Source organism: Gymnogyps californianus, chromosome 1 (genome assembly GCF_018139145.2).
Source record: "Gymnogyps californianus isolate 813 chromosome 1, ASM1813914v2, whole genome shotgun sequence".
Classification (NCBI taxonomy): domain Eukaryota; kingdom Metazoa; phylum Chordata; class Aves; order Accipitriformes; family Cathartidae; genus Gymnogyps; species Gymnogyps californianus.
The window spans coordinates 28140755-28168326 of record NC_059471.1 but is presented as its reverse complement, the minus strand read 5'-3'; the positions used below and the strand labels follow the sequence as shown (position 1 = coordinate 28168326).

Sequence of the window (27572 nt, the reverse complement as noted above, 5' to 3'; positions counted from 1 at the left end):
CCAGCTGTTAGAGACCTAGGGTGCTGACAAATGGAAACTTTCATTCCCTCTTACCCCAAGAAAAAAAAAAAAAGTTGCATTTTTTGTGCTTTATGTTATCAATTCCAAGCCTGGGACTGGCGGCTCTTTGTACAACTGTTAGGGCATGAGAGCAGCTCTTCTGGGCTGGGTGATCTGCCTCTGACAGTGCCCAGCAGTGGAGTTGTAGGGAAGAGAAAGGAAAGAAAAGATGAACAGCTTGAGCTTTCTCCTGAATCCTTGCAGCTTTTTTTAGTCTGGGCTTTCTCTACTAGCTGTTGAAATAAATAGCTGATTGTAATGGACTTTTCTTCCATGAATTTCACTTCTTTTTAGTTTAGCATACACATCATCCTTCAGTAATGTGTCTTGCAATTTTAATTTTACATCAGATGATTAGGTATTGCCTACTTTGTTTCATCCTTGTAGCCAGCAAATTTTGTTGGGTGGAACCTCTCTACAATATTACAAGAAACAGTGAATCTTCGTTCCCTACTCCCTGTCTCTGCAATATTCAGGATTTAATGCACCTCTGTAATACTCTCCCTTGGATATTTCTTTCTGAGGCTGAAGAGTGGAAGAGTCTTATCTATTTAATCTCTCCTTATGGGGAAGACATTCCTTACCTTTTATCATTCTTTTTGTCATTTGCTGTCTCATTTAGTTTCACTATATGTTTTTTTGGAAGGGGATGCAAGAGGGAGAAAAGCAAAAATTCATATATTATTAAAGAGGTGGGTACATCATGCACTCATCCAGAATGCCTCCTCTTGTCTTCCACAGTAACTGAGTTAGAGCTTTTGCTACAAAAATGGTCAGAAAGATGCTAGAGATGACAATTGTTATACCTGATCTTCCAGTTGCACTAGTTTAACTGGAGCACGTTAACTTGTGCAGCTACAGATTCATGCTTTACACATAAACTTACACTCAGGAAAACTTGTACCATGAAAATGCAGCGCTGCAAAATCCAGCGCATGCTTGAGCATTGGCCATGAAATGAAAGAAGATGCATCATTTAAGAATCTTCCAGCTGTTCCCTTCCTTTTTACTGGAAGTCAATGGTTACTTACCAAAGCAACAGTAGTGCAAGGTAAATTCTGAATGGATTATCTCTTGAGATAAATAATAAGAAAACCAAAACTCAAACAGCCAATCACTTGAGAGTAATTTACCCAACAGCTTTCAAAGCTAAAGCGTTTAGTGGTAGGAGCTGAATTCTTTCGGGGTAGGAGCTGAGTCATTCTTTCAAAAGACAGTGAGGATGCATTAAAAAACCCTGACTCCTATAAATGCTGAAATGTAACCATGCTTGGGCTGTGAAGAGAAAGTCACCCTGGACCTGCTGGAACATGCTTGGACACTTTAGCAGTATCAGAATTCCACTAAGTGCCAAAATGAACATGGACATGACTTGATCGCTGTGGATGATCTCGGAGTGGGAAATAAATGCCCTTTGATTTATTGATAGTGCTATAGTCCTGTGACCAGATTCTTTATTCATTTACATCATATATAGCTATTTATATTGGAGCAGGACAGAAACACTTCCTATCTGATTTGCCCTGGCAGAAATCACAACACTGAGCTCACAGATATGACACCAGATGGCTCAGCTCAGTCTAAACAACTGCGAAGAGTGTAATCTGCATGAGCAAATTTAGGTAGTAGAAGGGAACAGGCATAGCAAAGCAGGAATCACTGCCTGCTCGTTTATCCTTCCTTACAGCAGTTGGTAAATACACTGTGTCACTCGTGTAACTAGCCATGAAGTATAGCCTTTCTGGCAGCGAAGGAGGTGGGTGCTTGCTTAAGTTCACACAGAAATCAGAGGCCAGTGCTGGTCAGTTTACAAAGGGTGGGGTGAGAGCGGAAAGGTTCAGAGTCGCTTTTTCTATCTGTATCATAGTATGTGTGTGTATATATATATATACACACACACCAGTTTCACCGTAAGTGTCTACATCTCATATATTTCTAACCTGATACATTTGCCACTGGGAAAAAAATCTAATGAGCTGGCACAAGAAACAACTGACAGCAACATCAGCGCTGCAGGAACAAGAGAACTACTCCTGCAGACTGACCTTCACTTGTCAATGAGTCTAGTACAATAAATCCTGCCAGCACACAGGAACATGGCAATCCAACCTACAAAGGACTTGAAGATATGTAGAGATTTCTGATGTTCTGGAATTGAAAGAAAAATCCTTCTCTGAGCCATGAGTGCAACCATAATGATTAAAAAACAACCCCTGTACTGAACACTTCATGACCAGAAAACAATTAGTTCAGGAACAAAGCAGTGAGATTTATTGCAAACACAGTAGTAAGTTTATTTTCTTCCATCGATGTGACAAATTAGTTTTTCTTAACACTGCATTACTGACCCCTCTCCACAGTGTGATATTCATACACAAATTTTAGATCAGTAACCAAAACAGAAGTAGTTTTATTTTTTTCCTGATACAAACGCCAAATATCACAGCCATAGACATAAGCAAAAAATTGTTCCAAATAAATATGCATGGAAAGATTTTTGACAGCTTGATAACAAATTTAAACACAGTAATTACTGTATAAATGGTTTAACAAATGGTATTACTGCTAGCAGAATAAGCATCTCCAGGGAAAAGAGGACTGAATACATAATCTGGAAATAGATTAAATATATATATATAATATACTCAGTTTATTGCATGGATAGATAAATATTAACATATTTGTGCACATAACTGGGAACGAGGCACTTATTCAGGTTAGTATAAACAAGGCCGCTTGTTAAGTACAAGGGAAAATGTTAATAAGCCTCCAAAACATCTTGCTGAATTCTAAAACCTTGAAGCCATAACAGAAAAGGCATGCTGTTACAGATGTATTTATAGTTCACTGAATTGTAAGAAATTCAATTTCTTAAGAATGAGACAAATCTGGCAGGCCTTACTGAAAACATTGGGATTTTTTTCCCAGGCAGAGGACTTTGATATCTGACTCATGAATCTTACTCATGCTTCTCCAGCTTTTCAGTGTTTGCTTTGTGTTTTTCTTTTTTATCACCAGTTTGCACTATTATTTTATATATTGTTAGAAAAACATTAGTCTGATAATCCCCATCAACCTAAACATTTTACAGAGTTGTAATCAGACGCTATTCAAAGCAGTGATCAAGTTGTTTACCGGACTAAATATTTGGCTTGTAGAACACATGGTTTTTGATGTGATTTTATAAAAACAAATAATAATTAAAAAAAGATTTTGCCTGAAAGCAACTGTAATGATATTTCAGTCTCTTAAAATTCAAAAGCAGAAAAATAGCTCTACTGATAAACACCTAATTTCTGTATTTTATATATATTTTTTTAAAAAGATCTTCTCTGCTTATACAAAACAGGCGTTTTATAAATATTAAAATGTTCTATTATTTACATGTGTCCCATGTTACTGTAGAATCATTGACTGCTATTATCCAAACATGCAGGTTCTAGGAGACAAATTCTGCATTTGTCATTATCATAGGGATTTCATGTATAGGCACAAAGGCAAATTGATCTTAGATTACATTCGCAACTTAGTTGTGAACTTAAACTAAATATAAAAAGTATCTGTGGGTTAAGTCTTTGATCAATCTTGCACACATAATACATGGATCACAAAACCAGAAACTTCACTAGAAGAGTAAATTAATGTCAGGTGACTAGGGAAAAGGTCTAATGCACTGGGCACGTCTTGCGGATAATTGTTTCAGGCTAGAACTCAGATTAATTAAAATAAAAGATGACTGCATGATTTTAGTAATGGAGTTTGACCCTTAGGTTGCTGCAAACATCCTTCAATTAAGCAGTCTGAATCACAGTCTTCAGAAAACCTAGAAAAGGTAGGACAGATTCTGACCTGATTCATTTGGTGAAGAACTGATGAAATCTCATTAAATGAGTGAAGTCATAACAACATAAATCCAGAGCAAGAGATATCAGCATGAGTCCCTCTGTGGGCATATTCACACTGTACCATGAATCATAGCACAGATATTCCTAGGCTAGTAGACCTAACAACGTCTCTGAGTTTTTATGGCTCAGAGGACGATTGCGCAGAATTACTAGGTCAGGTCTGTCTGTGTTGACAGAGCACCACAGCCAGGCCAGGAAGCCTTTTGGATGGATTTTTTAGTTCAGAGGCAGCATTGTGTGCTTGCAGCCAGGCTGCTTTCAAGTTGGATCCTGCTCAGCTAACTCAGATCTCTGCAGCATGGTCCCCAGAATACCAAATGCCAAGTGTGTTGCAGCTGGTTTGGGGGCTGCCTGCACCCACCACCACAAGATGGTGGAAGGGAACAGGTATTTTAGCAACAGTCTCAACAGCCTGATTCAGATTTTATGTAGTTTATATACTTTAACTCCATTGACTTGAAAGGATTTACTCGTATATAACGCTGGTGTGACAAATGGGACAATCTGTCCTGAAGGTTACATAGCTTTCATAGCCAAGCATTTGGCAGGATATCTTTGGGACAGAACAGGTCCTGTCTGGATAAGAACTGACACGTGACACTGCTGATCCAAACTTCTGTGGAACATCATGCTGTCATGTTACCTAAATCAAGAACGCTGAGAGAAAATTAGAATTACTCTTGCAAAAGTAGTCACTTGTTAAAAAATGCCCAACAATGACCCAGCACGTTTGTCAAGACATGCTATGATTATACAGTAATAAATACTACTTGATTCAATCAAATGTTAATTTTTTCTTCACTTTGTTGCCATTTAATACGGCAACTGACAATCACATGCTGGATTCAGTATCATGATTACTAGGCTCAGTTCAGGCAGAACCTTGTCCTCTGCATTTTGAATCTAACTCTATCATCTTCTCTAGGTACTGAAATACTAATGCTTGCATTTCCCAGCAGTGGATATGCACTAACAAACAAATACGATTTACCTTACAACACTTCCATGATCCATTATAAACTTAAGAGGACATAAGCGTCCAGTTTCTGTGAAAAACAAAATTCTTTCTGGATTTGTTGCATTCTTTGGCTTTACATAAACATAAATAAGGAAAAAAAATTCTCAGATTAAATAGCTGAATAAGAATTTGCAGAAAAGAGTATGTATTGCATCCTGTGACATGCAACTGTTTATAATGTTATGCTGTCTAATCTAGCTGTCTTTTGAAAAAGTTCAGTTACACATAAGTAAAAAAAACAAAAAAATCACTGGTATAGCTTAAGTGAAGTCAAAAGCTTATAGGAGGGAGGATTCATGCCTAAGGCATTTCATCACCTTTCAGACTAATTGTAGACATTGAGTTCTTTGTGAGAAACAGTACAAAATTTAACTGAAGAGTGTAAGGATTCCTCCTCTCAAGTATTCTTGTTTCCGAAGAAACCGATTTCCTCTCTTATTGCAGAAAGGATATATAGCACCTTTGGATAGTTTCTTCTACTTTTTTAAAAATGTCAGAAAATACAAAACCAAAACAAAAATCTCTCCCTTACAATGCAGTTCCTTGAATTGCTGCTTAAGATTAGTGCATGATATAGGGATGTCAGGATTACCTTTCGTGCAAAGTGGGAGATTTGGTATGGATTCTTCTATTGTTGGTAATGGCAGCAAGAGTTCATGATAAAAAATTTCAAGTACACCTAGAAGCATATGAACTCTTTATTCCTCATGAGTCACCATGATCTGCTGCTAACAAAGTGCAGTTCAAGTTTTTTTTGAGGCACTCTGGAGACTCTGGCTTGAATCCTGCGGTCTTGGAATCAAACCTCTGAGCTGTCGCTGGTGTAATTATATGGTAGCATCATTGGTTCATTGCTGCCTGACTCCTTTGTGGCTTCCTTTTTCTCAGAATTTTGTTTCCATTTTAGCAGCAAAATGGTGGTTCCAATTAAGCAGATGGCAAGGAAAATGGCAGCAGCTCCACCAATGATTGTGACTATGCTGATCCCTGCACTTTGGTTATTCAGTTCCCTGGGGAGAACGCCGTTGACCGCAACCTCCCTTTGAGGAACCTGTTTCTTGCTGGTGCGATCTAGTGCTATGTGCTGTATGTTTGTTCCTCGGTTGTTTTCTGCTCCAATGTGTTTTGCAAGTTCTGGGTCCTGCTCAGCTCCCCTCTTCTGACGTCTCTGTGTGGATGCTCCTGGGCTCCCACCACTAAAGAGCGAGTGGTACTGGTGCTCCACGCTTCTTTTGCCGATTCCACGGTTAGTGTTCTCTTTTGAACGTACAGTGTAGATTGTATGGACATACCACTCCCTACCCAAAGACACCTAGAAAGACACAATTTTTTGTATTTAAACAGAGACATACACAATCTGGACAGCACTATTGTCCTGGTTTCAGCATAGATAGAGTTAATTTTCCTCTTAGTAGCTGGTACAGTGCTGTGTTTTGGATTTAGTGTGAGAATAATGTTGATAACACACTGATGTTTTAGTTGTTGCTAAGTAGCGCTTATCCTAAGTTAAGGATTTTTCAGTTTCCCATGCTCTGCCAGCAAGCAGGTGTGCAAGAAGCTGGGAGGGAGCACAGCCAGGACAGCTGACCTGAACTAGCCAAAGGGGTATTCCATACCATAGAATGTCATGCCCAGTACATAAGCAGGGGGGAGTTGGCCGGGAGGGGTGGATCGATCGCTGCTTGGGCATCGGCCAGCGGGTGGTGAGTAATTGCACTGTGTATGACTTGTCTTTTCTTGGGTTTTATTTCTCTTTTTTTTTTTGTTATATTCCTTTTCATTACAATTATTATTATAATATTATTATTCTTATTCTTAGTTAGTAGTATATTTTATTTTACTTTAGTTATTAAACTGTTCTTATCTCAACCCATGAGTTTTACTTTTTTTTTTTTCCCCTCCTCCCCGTCCCACTGGGAGGGGGAAGGGGGAAGTGGCTGCGTGGTGCTTACTTGCTGACTGGGATTAAACCACAACAACTATACACAGAGGAAATAAATCACTGTTCTGAACTGATTGCCTGGACAAGTACTTTCAAAATCATGCACAGATAACCCCCCACTCTGTGCCAATGTGCACCAAAGTAGTGACGTTTTCTGCCAAAATTTTAAGAAGGGGTAGTCTCCATTCCTCTCCATGGCCAGACTCTATGGCTATCAGGTGCAGATGAAGAAGCATAGCCTTCGCATTTTTTTGGTACTGTTAGTACCAATGGCCATACAAAGAACCTCAGCTGTAGACAGACCGCAGAAGAGGACCTTCCAGGCCCAGCCTGCCAGCTGACTGGGCCCCGGCTGTGGCTCTATTTCCATCTTAACATAAGAAAACAATTTTTTACTGTGAGGATGGTTGAACATTGGAACAGGGAGGCTGTGGAGTCTCCATCCTTGGAGATATTCAAAATCCAGCTGGACATGGTCCTGGGCAACCTGCTCTACGTGACCCTGCTTTGAGCATATCTGTTGGAACAGACAGTCTCCAGAGGTCCCCGACAACCTCATCCATTCTGTGATTGCATGATTCCCTGCAGTTTGTGTGAGATGATGCTATCTTTCTTGAATTTGTCTTGTCTTTTCTGGATACATAATCAATTTGGCCTCTACAAGATCCAGTAGGATTGTCTGAATACTGTCTTAAAGCTACTGGCTGATAATTTCAATGGTTGCAGCCAAGTTCTGTTATTGTGAGAAAGAACACATTTTCTATTTTACTCTTGTTTTTCCAAGTCTTTCTCAGGATATACTGTTGTTTCTTCATATTCTCATTCTTTTGACAGAATGAGGACCAAAAATCACTGCATTATTGGAAATGGATTCTTCACATAAAAAATGAGATTTTATTTTCATGGGGGCAGATCATGAAACCCTTTTTATACTGGTAAGTAGGCTGTTCCCCTAAATATTCCATTGCTTACAATGGGACCTTTAATACCGAAGTGGCCAGGAGTAGGATTAAAGTCTCCTCACTATTTTTTCTACTAATTTATACAGTCGAGTTTTGCATGTAGTTTTGCAAATACTAAAGAGACAAATAATGAAGAGACAACTCCTGGCTGGGTTATATAGATCAAAGGGATGAATGCACACAGCTGAAGGATTATATTCAATTAAGAAGCAGTTGCACCCTTTAGTTGTCAATTTCAAGGCTTTCCAGTGCTTAGATGTTTCAAAATGTGCAAGTTTGCAAGGAAAGAATTGCACAGAGAATGCTGAGTATCAACTAGATTTTGATGAAGTTCGCTATAAATGCTTATGATTCTTTTTTTTTTTTTCTTTGGCAAGTGAGATGGGAAGCAATAAAACAATGCTGTGTAACAAGAAACTTATCAAGTTCTTAGAAGAAATGCATAAGAATAATTTGTATAATTTCTGATTAGACTGTGGAATTAAGCAAGAGAAAAGCATAGTATCCCCACAGAAATCCTTTAATAAGTGCTCCAAATTTTATATGTAGAAATTTTTAAGCATTCATAATCCTGTTTGACTGTCACTGGAATCAGAATAAATCTTTCTATCATCGGCTTCAATATGACTTACTGTTAACAACACTTCTTGTGCAAGTGTTTCTTCCTTGGTTCAGTACTCTTGCTAATAAACTACAGTAACCATACCTGAAATAGAGGAGTTGAGTCTACTTTAAATCCATCAGAGCCTGGCTGTTTAACTAACGGAATTGCTTCAGGATCATCTATTGCAAGTTTTGCATTAAAAAGCACATTTCCAAAGCTTGTGGCTTGCGTCTCTGGCTGAGCTTTGTCCTACATGGTCATGGAGGGAAAAAAAAAGTTTGTAAAACACAGATTCATTTCTTCTAGGAAAAACAGTTCTAATATTTATATGCAATGTATAAATCGTGTAATTTACACATGCTATTTTATGCAATCCAGTGTAATATCAAGAGAAAAGACATGAGAAGCAGTTGTGGTAACATCTGACTTGTACTAACTTCTATTTAATCTCTTGCTTGAAGACTTTTTTTGTTGAAATACAAGGGGGAAACACTAGAGAACAACCATAGCTACATTTCTAAAATAAAAAAGATACATAAATGTGGTCTGAAATAAAAGTAAGAAGTCTATTTCCTAGTTTAAAGAAGCTACCATTCATTGCTATTAACAGACATTCATATAAATTAGTTTAGATAATTAGATAATCATCTTACTTAAAGTTAACTCTCTAAAAGTTGGGCATCAGGTCTGTAGTCATCTAGGCTTACTCTATAATTTTTTTCAGAAGCGAAATCATCTCAGATATTCTAAGCCAGCTTTAGAGGTATCTCTCTTTCCCTATTGACTACAGAGGCAACCTGGATGACTAACTTTACATTATACACTAAATTTTGGATGGCCAAAGATGAAACAAATTCCAATCCTTAACTTGCATGTCTCCTAAGGCTCCCTCTATGGTCAATGGATATAGACAATGCAGAGAAAAAGCCTATCTTGGGATTCTAACTTAGGTCAAACTCTAAATGATGAGAGTTCCCAGAAAGATTAAGAATAGAATCGGGAGGGAGAAAGGTAAGATACTGCCTTCATCAGTTCATGTTAGCCTGGAGCTTGAGACAAAAATTTGGTGCTGTCAAGAACATTTTAAAGAACAGTTGGTTTTGGATAAAAAAGAAGTTAAAAAAAAAAATTAAAAAAATATATGTGCATCCTCCCAGAATTAGAACACTTACCACAATCTTAAACCTGTACAGAAGGGATGGAGAATCAGCAAGGCACCCATATTCAGTGTTGGATGGATTATATTTGGGTACATATCCATCAGCTCCTGTGCATAGGAAAACCTTCTCGATGCTGCAGTAGAAGGAATCACCCAAATTCTGCACTGGATCCACCATCACCCGACCATATATGATATCACCTATAAACAGTGCACACAGTTCACATCCTATTACACTGCAACATTTAGCACAGTACTAAGGCTAAGTTAATAAGCCTAGTCAAGAAGCTCAGTGCAGTGTAATGTGACTATATCCAAAGACACCTTGCTACCCAGCTTCCTCTGTAGGGGGTTGTCAATGGCCGTGATCAGAGTGCACACTCTTCCATGCACTCTGGGCCACATAATAGCAGTAGGAGGCCGTTTGCTGTTACTATAACCTGAACCAGTTCAGGGGCTGCTTTAATTCTGGGCTATACTGGGCTCTTCATTCAAAAAGTGACTTAAAGAAACATTATGTACTCCCCTGCACCACACCAGGGTGTAGGTTTTGGCCTCCTGACAATGCACTTTGTTGAAGAGATGTTCTTTTTTATGTCAGTAGAATCCTGTTCAGGCCGCATAAGAGTTTACATATACTTGGTCAGACTGGCATACTGTACAAGTGAAATGAACATTATGAAAAGTCACAGAGACTTTTTCTGAGACTTGGCTCCCTACTGTGTAATTGCATTTCAGCTGTCTGATAATGTTTAAGACAAGACATGCTTGCCAGGCCTGTACCAATGACCTGGGCCATTACTACGCAGGCAAGAAAAGTATACTGTGTGCAGTGGTCAGATATATATGACAGAAAGCGGTTAGGAAGGTTGAGAATCTGGAGAAGGAAAGGAGAAATGTGTTGCTTTTACAACAATTTGGAGCAACGGTAGACTTTGAGAGAGAGAGACCAGGTACCTGCTGTTCAAGAGACTGTGCAAATCACAAAGACATCGCAAAAGACAGTCATGTATTCAAGGTTCTGGCACTCTAATAAATAAGCAAAAGAGGCACATGAGGAAAGCAGAGGAATGAAGCGACTGCTTAGGTCCACTGACAGATGTATCAGTTGAATCAGTCTTCTCATCCCCAGTCTACTCAGTGGAGGACAGGGGGAAGGGAGAAAGCCTTGATGCTGTGCAAGCACTGTTCAGTAGTAGCCAAAACGCTGGCATGTTATCAACACTGTTTTAGCCACAGATGCAAAACACGGGACCATAGTGGCTGCTATTAAGAAAGTTAACTCCATCCCAGCCAGACCCAGTACACTCACCCACAACAAAAAGACTGTATAATATTCAGTTATCTACTAGGAATGTTCTTCGTATCAGCCAGTGTTTATAAAGTGCTCAGCTTATGAGAAATGGCACCAGTACTGTAACCCTCAGACATAACAGTTTCAGTGCAGATCGGCCAACAGCTCTGATGTAAACTACCAGGTAGGAAAGGCAAATGCAAAAGAACACAAGCAGCAAGCCCAAACCTTTACTCCTATCTTGTTTTGACTGAAACAAGATCCTGATAGTGTGGAACACATATTAAATGTGCATGATCTGTGCACAATTATACCTTCTGAGAAAGCAACATCACTTTCTTGCCCAAAGCCCATTGAGCCATCAGATAGCCACAGTGTCTTTTTGGAGAGGAGGAACATCTGGGTGTTCAAGCTGAACTCAGCAGCCACTGGGTCACTGACCTAAAACACAACAGCATACAGCTCTTCAACAAGTATTCTTTAATGACTCTTAAAACACAGCATGATCTTCTCCCAATGTACATTATTTATCAGCTCCGCACATCTACATGCAATAATACAGTTTAACCAAAAAGATTTGTTTGTACTAGACATATATTGCTATATATTTTACATGCATACAACCTTTGGGTTATCTGCCCCTGTGATATTCGATAGGACTCTAGGTTAGTTTCTTCCCACCACATTTTGCCAAATCCCAGCCATGGAGGTGCCCAGGGCAACTTATGTGTGGGGGGTAACATTGGGAAAATATTTCCCTCAAGAACTTGTCTCCCTCTGATTCATCACAGCCTGTTTTCTCCCTCTCATTTGCATTCTTACACCCAAGTCCCACCTCTGCTTCTGACCCTCTGCCAATTATTTGAAAGTACACATTGCTGAGGATTTATTTACAAGTATCAGTTCTTCTGATGTGCTGCAGGAAATCAGATCATGCATGTGAAAATGCACCAAACCATTTGAACATCTTTTTAGGATAATATTTATCTTTATATATTTGACACAGTTATGTATGGTTCTTCCTTGATTACCTTACAAGAATGAAATAAATCAATACTATCAGCAGCAGGTTCTCATTGGGCCATATAAGGTAAGTTAGAAGGCAAACTATACAGGGACATGACATAACAAAAGGGAAAGAATATAGTGAACAGAAGAATTGGGGAGAGCCCAAAGTTCAAAAAGATGCAACGTACTTGAGGAAGCAATGTGGAAGACACACACATTAAAAAAAAAAAAAAGAACAAGAGGCCACTAAACAAATAAAAAAATGCTAACATATATATGTATATTTATGTATATATATGTATATGTGTGTGGAAGTGAAGGAAGGAAAACAGAAAAGAAAACAGTCTTGATGGCTCATGAACAAGGAGCTGATGGAACGCGATATAAAAATATCAACAGAAACTACTGCTGCAAGTTATACAGCTGACATTTATTCTTCAAATCCCTTTTTCACAATAGAGTCCCAAAACTACCAAAGCAACAGGATTTGGCAAGAAGAATGTATAGCTGAAATATTTTTATAAACCCACTGCTACTCTTCAGAAAGAGGAACCCTACCCCCATAGCCTTTTCACAGAAATAATAATTTAAAAAATCATTTCCATTCTCTTGGAATGCTTCCGTCTAAATGCCTGGGATTCAGGCTATTGGATTGCAGTCCCACAGCTTCAAACACCTGACTGGCACAACTGGTTTCCAGCTGTGGCTCTGAAACTGAATCAAGCATGGCCTCATCAAGCTCTTCCTCGGCAGACTAAATGTCCATTGAATAGGAAACAAGAAGTGTGTATTCAGCTAAAGGTACTGGACTTCAGCCACACAGTTTACAACTATGGTAAGAGCAATGGCCTGGGTAAATACTATCCATGTAGTTATGAATACATCTCTTAGGCATCCTATTTTAAGTTACTATTTTTATTTCAGTTTTACGTGTAAGTCTCAGTGCTGCCAGTGGCTGACACATAGCTGTTATTTATGACAGTAGTTTAAATGTAATTATTTTCATGTGCATTTGAGGCATTTTAAACAAGAGTTCATAAAAAAATAAACTGTGAGGATCTGCTGGGTGAGAAGAGTACTGTCAGTTTATTCTGCCTATTTGCCATGCCCATCAACTCTGCATATGGATGATTTGGGGACAATGCAGATCACTCATGATAGACATCCCCACCTCCACGGGACCAAAACCCATTAGATACTTGGTACCTCAAGAAGCAGAGAGCTCTTGAGATCGGTCCATCCCACAGCAGCAAGTATCCTGATTATGGAAGTGCTTCTGTCAGGAAATAGTCATGCATATTTAAAGAAAGGAGACGCTGAAAGGACTGGGATAAAGCAGAGCTTGGAGGCTGAATGCTGCTCATGTTCAGGAAATCCCAGAGTGAGATAGTGGCAATATAATTCTCCCTAGTGTTCCAGGCTACCTGCTTCCCTCTTCAGGGGCCACAGAGAGAGGAAAAAGGAGATGGGCAGATACATGTTAAAGAAGGAAATGTTGAACCAAAATCTCCAGGGGGGAGACACCAAATATATCATCTTCTTGATGTTTGATTCTTAAAATGGTCCCTCACTCATGAACAGTGAAAACAATTGTGAAGGAAATCAGAACAAAAAGTTTCCAAGAAAATGAAAAGCCTCGTATTAAAAAGCCCAAGAAGATAATTCAGCACAGTAGCTGGAGCACTAGACTAAGAATTGGGAGAAACAACTCCTGTCCTGCCCCATCATTTCATCATTAGCCTTTACAGACAAACTCATTTTGGTCCAGTTGTGACACCTGCACTCACTGACTTCATAGAATCATAGAATGGTTTGGAGCGCACCTTTAAAGGTCATCTAGCCCAACCCCCCTGCCATGGGCAGGGACACCTTCCACTAGACCAGGTTGCTCAAAGCCCCATCCAGCCTGGCCTTGAACACTTCCAGGGAGGGGGCATCCACAACTTCTCTGGGCAACTTGTTCTAGTGTCTCACCACCCTCATTGTAAAACATTTCTTCCTTATGTCCAATGTAAATCTACCCTCTTTCAGTTGCCCCTTGTCCTGTCACTACAGCCCTTGGTAAAAAGTCTCTGTCTTTCTTATAAGCCCCCTTTATATATTGGGAGGCTGCAATAAGGTCGCCTTGGCTCATTCTCTTCTTCAGGCTGAACAACCCCAACTCTCTCAGCTTTTCTTCATAGGAGAGGTGTTCCAGCCCTCTGACCATTTTGTGGCTCTCCTCTGGACCTGCTCCAACAGGTCCATGCCTTTCTTGCACTGGGGACCCCAGGACTGGATGCAGTGGGCCTATGCAAGGTATCAAGTGTTTCCTAGTCTAAGGACCAGCGTCACAGCCTGACCTTTCATGCTCACTTCTCTGTCTTTTGTTTCTTATTTCTAAAACAGTGGATACCAATGCTTATTCAGTTTTGCAGAATGACTAGAAAATCTTAGAGGTAAAGTGCTAGATACTGCCTACTGAATTTGTGCTACTGTACTGCTGCTAATTGCTGCTTTTTTGGGACCTGCTTTAAGTCCACATAGTCTTTCAATCTATGATCAAAGGGAACAATATCATGGGCCACAGAATTTCCAGAATCCCTTTTACTATGAGTATCTCAAGAAAAAGAGCTGGTCTTGGTTTGAAAATTGCTGGTGATGGGGGACTAACTGGCCACAGTCCTTGGTCATTATGACACTGTTGCAATTTTGCACCTTATCACTATTTTGAATTGATGTAGCTGAAACTTCCATATACTGTATTATTAAAGCTTTATCTGATATAATGACCCCTATAGTATCCATTTATTTATTCCAAGGCAGTTCTTAGTCTTAGTCATAGTTCTTAGTTCTTAGTCATAGGCTTCTTCCAGGTAAGAGTTAGGTCTCTCCCTAGGCTACTTTGCCCATTTTGCAATGATTTTTGCAGCTCTTTTGAATTTTCTTTGAATTATCAACATCTTCTTGTTTATACTAGGACCAGACACAAGCTGTGGTTTAAGCATTGCTGCAAATTGCTTTAGAGTTCCTAGAAGGAGATTAGAAATGCCAGACAAAAGCTGAAGTGCTGAACTAGTATAAATTCCCCTCACCCCTTCCATTCAAGCTTTTTCAAAATGTTTTGCTGGTTAACTCTGAGAAGGCAGGTTTCGTGTCAGATCATGTATCATCTCTCTGCTTCACCAGGACTTAATGCCATATCAGGAATCTGCTCTCCCATAGCTGGCATAACGCCAAATGAAAGCATAAAGACTGCATACATTCCCTTGTGTACTCTGGCTAATTCAACAGAAAAGTGATTGTGTATCCCTGACTGATCCGGATCGGATTTATACTGTAAGATGATTTAATAGCATACATCTGTACTATTAATGAGCATGAAACCACAGCCACACTGTTCCAGTATTAGTTGTATTGGCTCCAAATAACAAAAATGATATAACTTCCTCCTTACACATCCCAAGGTCATGCTAGCCAATTCGATAACACTGTACGCTGGCAGTTTATGTTCTGTTAACTATCCAACATGACCCCTAGATTTTTTTCAGTCAGTGCTTTCTACAGCAGAGTCAATTTCTCCATATTTTATTCCCAGCTACAGAGCTTTACAGCTGGGCTTTGTGAAAGGTACGCTGTTTGCCTGTTCCCGTGTTACTATATGAGCCATATTGCTATGGGTGGGATTTTCTCACTCACTTTTGTGAGTCTCAAAGCTAAGCATTTTACCAGTGTAGGCTATCTACACTTCCTCTATAGGAGTGAAGGAAGTCCTACCTTAGGGCTGAATGAATCTTCCTCTGGAGGTCGCACTTTTAATACCAGAGACCTAGCTCTGATCTTTGTGTCAGATTAAAACCTTCTGATAATAGTTTTATATTTGCCTAATTATCTGATAAAACTATTTCATACCAAAGCCAACAGACAAGTAAAGAATTCTCAAAGGTTAGTTCATATCGCAGTAACTATCCCCCAAACCAATGTCAATGAGCTTCCTATTGGCTATCAAAGATTGGCCATGCATTGAAGACAAAAAAACATATGTGCTCCTACATTAGCCTTTCCCAGTTGGGTAAAACTGGTTAAATAGCAGGAGAGGAGTATGTGCTGTCCCACCAATTTAGGAATTGGTTTGTTTATAAGCAAGTAAATTCAGTTTCTAGCACTATCATTACAAGATCAACAAAGGCACTTTGGGAATTAAACTAAAAAGGAAACATGACGAAGGTATCATTGGGGTGATACCTGCTGGAATCGGATATCCAGATCAAATGTGATCGGCTCTCTAGGATTGCAGATCACTGGTAGGCTGTACTCCTGATGTGGAGCGGTGGTACAAGCTATCAGCTTCACGGTGTACGTTCCAGAATAGTCTCGAACCTGAAGAGAGAGAGAGAGAGCGAGAGAGAGAGCTGTTCCACCAACATCCTAACTAAGAGGCTGGGGCAACAGAAGACACAGTGAAGGCTGAGGTTTTACCGCAAAATCTGAAACAAAGCTCCACTGCTGTACTGGCTGGTTGTAGGTTGGTTCACTTCGGATGAGGCTGAGGCTAAATGTCAGGCCTGGGTGATCAGCTGACATAACCATGGAAGTTAGCGATGAAGCTAGAAACATGCCAAGAGACAGATTTGTCACCTTTAGTGTTTCACTGCAAACTCTCAGAGCCTGAAAAACATTCCCAATAATTCATAAACCGTATAGCTGATGTCAATACCTTTACAAGGCACTGGGTTTTATTAACCGCAACTAACAAAATCAATTACAGTCAACACAGCTGGGCCCCCTTGATTCTTGTTCAAGTGTCTAACTAAACAGTTGCTTTTGGGCTACACAACCAGAACTGTATGAAGATTAAATTTAACAGACAGGCAAAACAGTGAGAGTGGAATGGCAAAGATCTTTAATCCCTCCTGTTTTAAACTTGGAATGTCAGCCCAGGGAACATAAAATAATTTCTCTTAGCAATGTAACTCTTTCAGCTCTGCCTGATAGGCAAAACCTAACATGCTAGAGGACAGCTGAGAAAAAGTAGAAGCACTATGAAGGAGTTTTATAGGTTAATAAAACTGAGTTAAACTAAAAGAGATTTCTTAAAATTATTTTTTTCCCTTCTCATTATTGTTCAGCAGATTTAATTTAGTTAGATAATCTCTTCCATGGCCGGCATTCATGCTCAGATTTATGTCTGTAGACAGAGTCTTACACCTGTGATTACTCTGAATAAAGGCAGTGGGGTTTAAACAGATTAAATTGCAGGATCAGGTCCTCAGCAATGACTAATTGAATGGCAGTGAGAATGTTTCATTAACAGAGTGATACAATGCTCATGCAAGACCTTTTCTTACTCCCTGAAAAAGGTCTAAATAACCTAGAAAGGCTTCAAGTTAGAAAAGAAATTTCAATGCTATCTAAGTTCCTAGGGCAACATAAGTAAATAGCTAATCATAGCTTTTGGATTAAAAACATATATTTATAGACTCCTAGTGGACAGAATGGCCTAGATCTTCACCTTTCATAAATCAGGCTCTTGATCAGTGGAACTATCTGCTTTCCATCAGATTCATGCATATTTCATGAAGTCTGACAATCTGAACACAGTCATCAATGACAAGTAAGAAATCCCAAGTAGAGGAAAAATCCTTATCTGAAGAGCACGGTACATAAAAAATTCAGATATCAGTAGCAGAAATAAGAAAAATGAATAGTATAAAATTTTTTTGGGGGGGTGTCTTTGTTTTTATAGTACAGTTGAAGGGTAGATTAAGCTTACCAGGATGGGACATCACAAACAGACCATGAAATCGGGCTTCAGTCTTGAAGTTGACAACCAAGCGCCCCTCTTCACTAATACGCATGCTGGTTGGGTACAGGGAACCTGGCAGCAGAAGCCAATTCACAAGGTTTATTCCACTTGCAGATGACAAATAAATCACACTCCTATGAAACACCAGCCCCACTCTTCCATTTCCCCTTGTCATGTCAGTTGTTTGGGAGGGGGCCTGCTGCTACCTTTTGGGTTGACTCAAGATTCTTCTCCAACAAGAATTTACACAGTGGGGCCTAGAGTTTTCACAATGCTTCAGCTTTCCAAAGCACATACAGAACTTCCCTGCAAAGTCATGGTTTTACATGTTATCATGGACCCACACAGCCACTCTAGTAAGCTGAGGAAAGTTCACAGCACAGTCTGTGCTTGTGTTCAGGCAACAGCATGGTCACCTGCCAGGGGGTTCTATAGAAGGAAGAATACTTTTGTTTTCACCAGGTATTCAAGCTGACTCCTACCAATGAAAACTGCTTCAGAGATACTCTTTATCAGTGCCTCCCTATCTATTGTCCCAAGGCAGCACCCACCAGCATTTAGTTGTAGCAGTTGGTTGTGGCTTCCATGGCAATCTGCTTGAGGGTGCTTGAATCTGTGAAACTCATTCTGACAGGCTTTGCATTGCTGGCGATTTCTGGCATGAATCTCGCCCAAAACACGGGACTAATGTTTCCTAATTTCAGGTTATAAGGTCTTGTTTATACATCAGAAGTGGTTTATTGCTGTAGCTTGCAGCCAAGTCCCTTCTTCCCTAGAGTTCTGCAAAGCTTCAGAGTTCAGGCGTTTCCTCCAGTGCTCCCTTACAGAGAGCCAGTGATGTTCCACTATTCTGCTTGCCCGGAGCAAGAAGGAAACAGGAATGTTCCTCCATGAATGTGTCGGAAACCTAACACACTCACCAATGTGAATGTATACCACCCATACAAAATCACCTGTACCAATCATATTTATTGGTACATTAGAAATATATATATATGTATGAATTATGGCTTTAGAAGACCTTGACTGCTTTGCAGTTTTCAATAGAATTTATGTAGAACAATTACATGTATCCAGAGGTATGGAAATAAACTGGACACTAGTTAACTCTTCCCTGCCCAGAAAAACAGCTGCTTATTATGCAAGGCTGTGGAGTGAGAAAATACTGTCCAAATTAGATTGGGATATGTTGGGGGTCTACCCTCCACTGCCTCACTGTGTTTATCATGTGTTTTGTGCTGGCTGTTTTCAAAGGGAGCTGCCAATGCTCAGCATCTCCAAAGACCTGTTCATGAGCTTCTTAAACAGAGAAATAAAAAATTAAAGCATCAAAGACAGGAAAATGGTGGCATAGATGTGCCACATAGCTGCTGAGACTGAGGATTAGATCTGGTTGTTATTCAGTGACTAGTACACCATATAATTTGTGGCATGTAGCTTATTCTTTAAGCATGACATGACATGTGCTTCATTCTTCATGCACTGTAGATTCCCCTTGCCACTTCTCATTTCCTGCTCTTAACATGAGAACAGAAATTGCACAGCAATGACTTCTGTAGTTTGTACAGAGTTTGCAGAAACAAAAAATGGTTTTATGTTCACTGGAGTCCTGAAATTGTGTCAGTGTACATACATAATTATAGCTGGTGCCTGTATTCTACCTTAGGCTGAGACAGATATGGAACACCTGCAGCTTAATGCTGGGAAATACTAAGTAAATTTGCATAAATAGAACAAAGCAGCATACAGGTCTAACTATACATTTTAATCTTTCATAGATATCTGTATGTCACTATTTTTAAAAAATAAATTAACTTTTTGCAAAGATAAATTCTGTAATGATAGAGTTTGATTTGTTGACTAATTATAGTCACAAACATTTATTGACAGTATCTATCACATTTAAAGAATGTTTCACAGTTTACTACTCTAACATATAGGACAGGCTATTATACCCATTATATATTTCTGTGTCTTTTGAATGTTTCACAAGTAATGTTTTCAAAATATCAAAAGTTTCTGAAACTGTACATTCATGGCCAGAAATAAATGATATGACAGAAAAGTTTCAATTTTTTTTCATTAAAGTGCAAACATCTTGTGTGGTAACAGAATATGAACACATAGTGAACCTTGAGGTTCTGAGTAGAAATAAACGTGTTAATTTTTGCATGTGTACTTCAAACATAACAAGACAATTATCTTTCTGTGCAATAAAAGAACTGATGTCAACTTTACATGGTTTTCATAAACATCCCAGCAGAAAACTGTGAGTGCTAGGAAATGACAGATTGTTTGCAACTGATAATAAATGATGGTTTTTTGGTTTTTTGGGGGTTTTTTTTAGTATTAGAATGATTGAAAAATCATCCTACTGTGTGCAGATCATAGTCTTAGTAACAGAACATGAGTTCGAGGCAAATAAATCCAACACCCACCTTGGAGCTCTGCTTCAGGTGGGCTACCGATCCCATCCTTCCACAGGATGGCAGTGTCATACACGAAAGTCAGCCGGAGTTCTGACTGTAGGTCGAAATGCTGCCAGCCTCCTACACCCACCGGGGAATGGAAAACGTAAGAGACGTACAAGGGGACTCTCAGCGTGACGTAGGACTGTACTAGGTTGAGAACCTATAAAAACGGAAATTATTTATTTACATTAATGGTCATGAAAGGCAGCATTGCACAGGTAATCTGAATGCAAGAGAAAGAGAAGACAGAACTTGAAATAAATATGGTGACTGAATCAAATTCTCTCATTTTGCAAATTACAGATGAAGTGCAAAACACCACATTTCAATGGATTTCAGCTGAGCTCACATCCCTTCAAGTTCCATTTTCATATTTCAAACTGAATATGTGTGCTGATAAAATATAAACCCCTCAATTTTGACTCATCATTTTTGTTTAGGTTTTTTAAGCACATAAACAACATGGCTACAAATGAAGGCTTTAGAAATTTTTCAAATATCCTTTTGCATTTGCTCTATCCTTGTGCCTTAACCAACTCTTTTGCTTACATTCTTACGTTACTATCCTCTAAGAAGCTCTTCTGGAAGACCCTGAATTTGCTCAGACGTCACTGCAAGACTGAGTCCTTGGGCTGTACTTATTCATCTCTGGAACTATTTCTTCCTTTGTGCATGGATAGTAGCTAACATACTGCATGCAAACACACAGATCATACTGTTTGTCACTGTCTGGAAGAACTAAAAATAATATGCAATTTGATAGACATTTAAAAATAGACCCTTTTTGCATATATTGTACAAAACAATAGCACTGTATTTAATTATTAACAGTCAGAGAATTACATATTCTTTATATATATTTTGATGAATAAAGGCAAGAAGAACAGTGTCAGTAAACTGTGACCTCTTAAAATAGCTCTTACATGATACATGGATCCAAACCTTTCTGAAGAGACTTTGCATTTACGTTTTGTTACAAATACTTTTCACATCTCTCTGATTAGAAATGTGCAGTCCAGATCCTTTTAGAACATTCTGGATTTTCTTAGAAAGACACGGAAGGAAAGGCATTGAGATCATCTCCCAGTGGGAAACTTTTCAAAGGCATAAACGGTGTTGAACTCTCATTTACTTCCAATAGAAATTCCATATGCAAATTTGTACTTCTGAACATTTCCCTGGAGCGATTACCTTACAAGCTTCTAAAGAGTGTTTTGCACTATTAAAAAACCCCAACATTCAAAAAACTTTACAAGCTGTGTAAAAATCAAACTGTTTCTGGGTTCACCCAGTGGTATGTCAGGGGGCTGAACGTCCATTACCTTACAGCTGCTTTACGTTTCCAAACGCCAGACAAAACTTTTAGTAATACTATGAAACCACAAATATACTGCCTGCACTGACTAAATACTCCGAACTAATTAAGGAGTTCATTATAGCAAATGTTTGTAGTTGCCACAACTCACTCTCATGTGTGACATTCCTTGATCTACACACTATGCTACCAAAACCCTTTCCACTTATGTTTGCATCGTGCCATAAAATGTGCTAGCATTTAAACAGTAGACAGTCTGGAAACACACAGTATCATGCAGTAAAGCAGACAGAACTTCTATTTGGAACAAAAAAGGGTTTTCTTCTCTATATGTATTGGATGACAAATTGAAGTTAGACAAAAATATTATTCTTTAGTCCTGTTTAAGTTGCAAGTTTGTCTGTGGGATACCTGCATAGGTATCTAAGCAATTATTTCAGACACGGATTTGCTAAATTGTTCCAAATAACAACACAGAATTCTCACTTCTATCAAAAAAAATATAGCTATGACGCAACTCTACAGTGCATCATGGTTTGCCTTTAATTCAGGAGTAGCCTTGAACATTTGTCATTTCCTGGAACAATATCAAGAACTGAATACATTTGGTAGTATAATAAATGTGTTACTATTGAAAAGTCATCCCAGACAAACTATGTTGGCTTTTCTCTGTGTGTTTTTGTTCTACATCTGCATGTTGTACAGTAAGAATTAGACATTGAAGTCAAAGACCTGAAATTCAGTTTGCTTATGAGGAAGAGACAAAGGTATATGGAAGATTTAATATATGTCCATTATTCTCTTGAAAAGAAGCATACACAATGCTTAATGATAATGTAGAGGAGGACTGGAATACCACACAGGGAGAATTTAATGACCTTGAGGACTAGAATAATATAATTGAGATGAAATTTTATAGCATAAAGTATAAGGTAATAGAAACCAGTGACAGGGATTTCTGGTAGAAATGAAAGACATTGGTTAGAAACAATAGAGGGGAAAAAAAATTTGGTATGTGAGTTGATCACATCATAACTATGACCTTCCTACCTTCTCCATGTGATATGATCCTAAGATAAACTGAGGAATGGGGTGGAAATTAGAAGCATGCATGCCATTATACAGAGCACTAGTGAGAGCTTATCTGGAACAGCTTTGATCATCCATGCTTGAAAAAGCCTAATTTGCATTGTAAACTGTAGAAAAAGAAATCAACATAATCACAGGAATGGCAAAACTATCTGATGAGAAGAGATTAAAATAGCCAGGTTGTTTAGCCTAGTACAACAAAGGCTGAGAGGGAATAAGTATGCCGTCTATACACATCAGGAGATGAACAGCGGAGAAGGGCCACTGATGATGAAAGATGGTGCTGACATGGGAACAAACGGGCATAAGATAGCCATGACAAATACAGCCCAGAAATCAGAAGAATTTCTAGCCGTCAGTGTGGTGGCATTCAACAAGAATAGTGAGGCCATGAAATCCTATTAGTTTTTAGATTAAGTTTACTAGTGTTGGAACCACATTATATAGAGAGTTAAGGCAGTGGCCTGGACAGAACCCCTTCTAGCTCAGCATCTTATGCCAGCTCAAGTAAAAAAAAAACCTTCTTTCAAAGGGCTTTTCTTGATTTTCAAGTACATGGTATCATCGGCTCTTCATGTACACCGTACATAAAGCAATCCATTAATGGGGTTTGTAAGCCACATTTTAGGGTATTCTTGCTTCCATTCAATGGGAGCATAGTGTTAGTGAGCTCAACTCATTTGTACTGGTGGAAATCTAGCAGTGGGATCCCTTCTGGGGCAAGTCTGCCTGAAACACCGCTCCTTTGCCATACATTACGACTGCTCTGTGGGAAAATCTGAAACCATGGTGCCAAAGAATTGTCTCCATTTCGAGGACCCTAGAATTTAGAAGGTTATTCTCTTTTAGCAAAACCCATGAGATGTCTGGGCAGCAGGGCTGCTTGCCCCAGCCTGGGAATTTATTCATATATTTATGAATGTCTATGTGCTTCCATCAATATAGCTGCCCTTATGTGTGATTCATGGCATGTAGGGAGAGGAAGGAGTTCTTGCTAAACCAGCTGATTGAGGTTTTATGCACACAAACCCTTCTTCAGGCACTCATGGATTTGCAGGTGTGGAGGAAAATCTACAATACTGATAGCCAGAGAATTACTGAATAAATAGTTCTCTCTCTCCTAACAGTAAATTAAAACTTACAAGGCCCTCCCACTTCTTGCTGTAAAGGAAAATGCCACAAGGGGAAAACTACTCTTCAGTAGGCAGAAAAGAAAAATCTCAAGACATGCTATATGAAATATAAAGGATCTTTTTGATATAATAAAAATAAAATTTAAAAAACTGGAAATTAACTGCAGGGGAAAACTGTGTCAGAGTAAGTGAGCAGATCTCCCCAACAAATGCATTGATGGAATGTGTTACACAGATGGAGGAGTCTCACTTCTCTAGCCCTCTTAATAACACCGTTTAGGCGAACATGAGAAAACATTCTTTCCATTGAGTTATCTTTATTTCCCAGCACTGCCTGCAAAGCCTATTGAAAGTAGCCAGCTGTTCATATTTTATCTCAATGTGACACTGATGAAACCAAAATGGTAACTTAGAGCTCTGTAAGTGTAGGATCAGCTTCACTGCTGTGGAGAGACAGAACAGGTGCATTATGTATCTATGCATCCAATGCACTGGAGATTTTAGCAGTTGTACTAACAAAATTATATTTATTAACATTAATTTTAAAAAATAATAAGTGGGTGTGACTTTTAGCCTTGTGATACCAGGAGAGAAATACGGACTACAGCTACACCTTAGCTGAATTGGGGAAATTGTGTCTAATACTCTGTGACAATGCCAGGTCTGGAGAATCTGAGAAGACAGAAGACAAAAATTGCTCCAAGTAGGGAACAGACTCTTACAGTTAATATCTGAAAAAATGTAGATCACAAATCATTCAAATAGCACATCTCAAAATTCATGTCTGTGAGGGAAGAACATGATTTATACTGGACGTTGATATAAGAAGTAGAGTTTCATACCTTTTCTTTGCAAGATAAATTATCACAGAGCATAGGGTCTATTTTTAAACACTGACAATTCCCATTTAAGACTTAAGAAATATTAATGGGAGTTTCTATAGGTGTTCTTCTTTTGTTCCCCTTTCTGATGCAAACTGTCAAACTTCATTAAGTAAAAAAAATAATTAGTTTGAGAATCTGTCATGTAACAAGTGAGAATATTTACAACAAAAAATATTTTCAGTTAAGGCTTTGGGGCATGGACTCTGTTACACATTTATATTGTGTTTTATTTATCTGGCTTACGTTTCCAGAGGGCAGAACTTGGCTCTGTGTGTGTGTGTGTGCGCGCACTGTTAGTGCTGATAAAATCAGAATTAGAAACTAGAAATAACACAAGTTCATGTTTTATATTGTATATCCCAATGAAACAAATTTTTTCATGAAAATTGTATTTTTGTCCTCCAAATTACCCTAAGCTTCATTTTCTACTGCATTTACTTGCTGTGTCTGTGAATTTGAGTCACACAAGCTTAACAATGTTATCAATTAACTGTTTATACAATACCAATATGGTAAAGCTAAGATTTGGCCCCAAGAAGGCATGCAGCCAGGTAGGTCACAGGTGAAATGCAAAGCAGGTTTGTTTAAAGAAGTCTGAACAGAGAGGAGAATGCGTGTGTTTGCAGCTGGAGAAAAAAGGGTTTGACTGTTAGTGAGCTTCCATGTCAAGGGAATACAAGTTGCAGGGTTTTCTTAAACGACTGTGGTGGCTGAACCGAACATAAAAATCTGAAAATAGACATTTCTGTCTATTTGCATTTTACAGCACCTAGTGAGGTTTTCACAAGAGCTGACTTTTCCCCTTTAAGTATGATTTTGGTAAAACTAGAACTAGTAAAGCTGGAAATATACTGTTTCTGTGTAATAAAAAAAAACCTCTGCAAGCTGCCTCCTATAAGCTGCGGCAATACAGTAGTGATTTTAAAATCTGTTTTCAGATGGGATTTTCAAACACTCAGTGAATAACATGTGTAGCATAAATGTGAACTGAACATATTGGAAGAAAGACGTTTTCAGTTTTGGCCAGAAATAACTGGTTTTGTTAGAGAACAAAACAAGCTGCTCAGCTGTACTCAATTACAGTAGCTTCAAGGTATCAATCTGTACGTTCAAGTATTTTAATATATGTTCTTCACCTTCTTATTTCTGTCAAAGACTTGCTTAACTAGTTGTTGTTAATAAAATTTGTTTGAATAGCAATTTCCTTGCTTCCCTGTGCCAAGTTTGGCAATGGAGTGGAACTAGGGAAACCAACATCCACATAAAAATACTCGGCCAGAACCACACAGAAGCCTTCAGATGCCAAACTGCCTGGCTACAGCAAACAGTTATAACAGTAGGAAATGAGATCAAATTATATTTCACACTCTATCAAATAAGTCTAGGCCAACACTTCAATGTATACTTTATTAAAGCATAGTCACTTGCTTGGTTTTCACTGTTTCATTTTTTAACTTCCTTTCATGAATATCTGTCATTGTTCTAGCACCTGCGCCTTGAGAATGTGAGATGTCTGTAGTACTTGACTCTCACAACGTCCCCATGAAGTAAAGTCCAACCTTTATTAATTACTTGAAAATACAGGAAGACAGCCCTCAGGTAGGTGAGTTCCACATTTTTAAGGCCTATACATATCCAAAGACAGACATTGAATTTTAGGCTGTAACTGCAGGTTGTCCAAAAGAAAACTATTGCTGCTAATCATCAAAGCTGACCTTAACTTTAACCAGAACAGAACTATAATCCAAATGAATTTGGATTTAAAGAGGAGTAGGTCTTTATTTTTAAATATAAGTTCCTTAAGCTGCACACCTAAATCCATATTTAGATACATAAATGCCTGATTTTTCAGATGTGGTGAATATGGGCAGACCCCAGGAACAAAGCGTCAAGCTGTATACTGAAAGGAGTGCTGCATCTAACTCACACAGGGTTTGCTCATGCACAGAGTAATTGAGAAAGAGACTGGGTCACAAGCAAAAGGCCTCAAAGGAAAAAAAAAAAAGAAAACTAAGACCTTCTCTGTATGTATTATGACAGTTCATGAGTTCATGGGAACTGGCTAAGACAGCTGCAGCCTGCAGCAAACACTAGGAGCACTGCCAGAAGAACTACACCAGCTGCAGGTCTCCCACCTCACTTCTTGCTGACTGAAGCTCATCTTCTTCCCCTACCATAGGAGGAGCTCCCATAGTCCACATCACGCAAGATATTGCCAGTTGCTTTTGTGAAATCTCTCTGTATGAATCAACAGTGCTATCTTTGTTTGACCATACAGGTACTGGAGAGCTAGAATCAAGAAACAGAATTTTGAGCTTAAAGATCTAGCCAAAATATCTGGTAAATTCAAGCTATTACATTTGCAGTGGTAGCAGAATGTGGCAAGAGTGTTTTTGTTATTTATCTGTTCTGTCTGCATAATAGAACTTCAGCTTCCTTTGTGTGCTAAAAAAACATGGTGAAAACCATAGCTGCCAGCTTTCCTCTCACAGAGGAGGATTATTAATTGTTCATCGAAGGAGAAAAAAACAACAATGGTGACAACCACAGAGACAGGGCACTGACTGCCTCCCCTCTCAGCTGGAGGGGGTCATGTGAAGATAAAGACCAAACTTGGAGAAGAATTAAATGGAGGTGGGGGAAACAGGGAGGGCAGTGAAGCGCATACTGGCTGCAGGGCAATGCTTCACTGCTAGATGTAATTCAGCTTGATATTTCACTTAACACACTGTAACCTTTTAGCCATAATGTACAAGGCACTAAAGTATGACTTCAGCTGCAGTTTCATGGCTCTCATAGCTCATGTTCATCTCTCTCTGCTTTTAAATGAGGGATCTTACCTAAAGTGCATAACGCTTCTGGAGCTTAAAGCAAGTACAGCTCTCTTCCTTGGCCACATTACCATTTATGCATGTCCTCCACAACTGAATATACAGGTTCTTT

At 38.9% G+C, this 27572-nt stretch overlaps 1 protein-coding gene across 1 annotated transcript in view; it reads right to left on the bottom strand.

Moving 5' to 3' along the window:
* Window positions 1-2359: 2359 nt before the first annotated feature.
* The window catches only part of FREM2 (FRAS1 related extracellular matrix 2), a 141408-nt gene continuing 116195 nt past the window's right edge, over window positions 2360-27572 (bottom strand). The window contains exons 17-24 of the mRNA XM_050913928.1: window positions 20176-20368; window positions 17705-17809; window positions 16411-16538; window positions 16177-16311; window positions 11259-11385; window positions 9664-9851; window positions 8594-8740; window positions 2360-6295 (exon numbers count right to left, since the gene is read on the bottom strand). Coding sequence (XP_050769885.1) covers window positions 5783-6295; window positions 8594-8740; window positions 9664-9851; window positions 11259-11385; window positions 16177-16311; window positions 16411-16538; window positions 17705-17809; window positions 20176-20368 — 1536 coding nt within the window. The 3' untranslated portion in view covers window positions 2360-5782. The remainder of the gene's footprint in view (window positions 6296-8593; window positions 8741-9663; window positions 9852-11258; window positions 11386-16176; window positions 16312-16410; window positions 16539-17704; window positions 17810-20175; window positions 20369-27572) is intronic.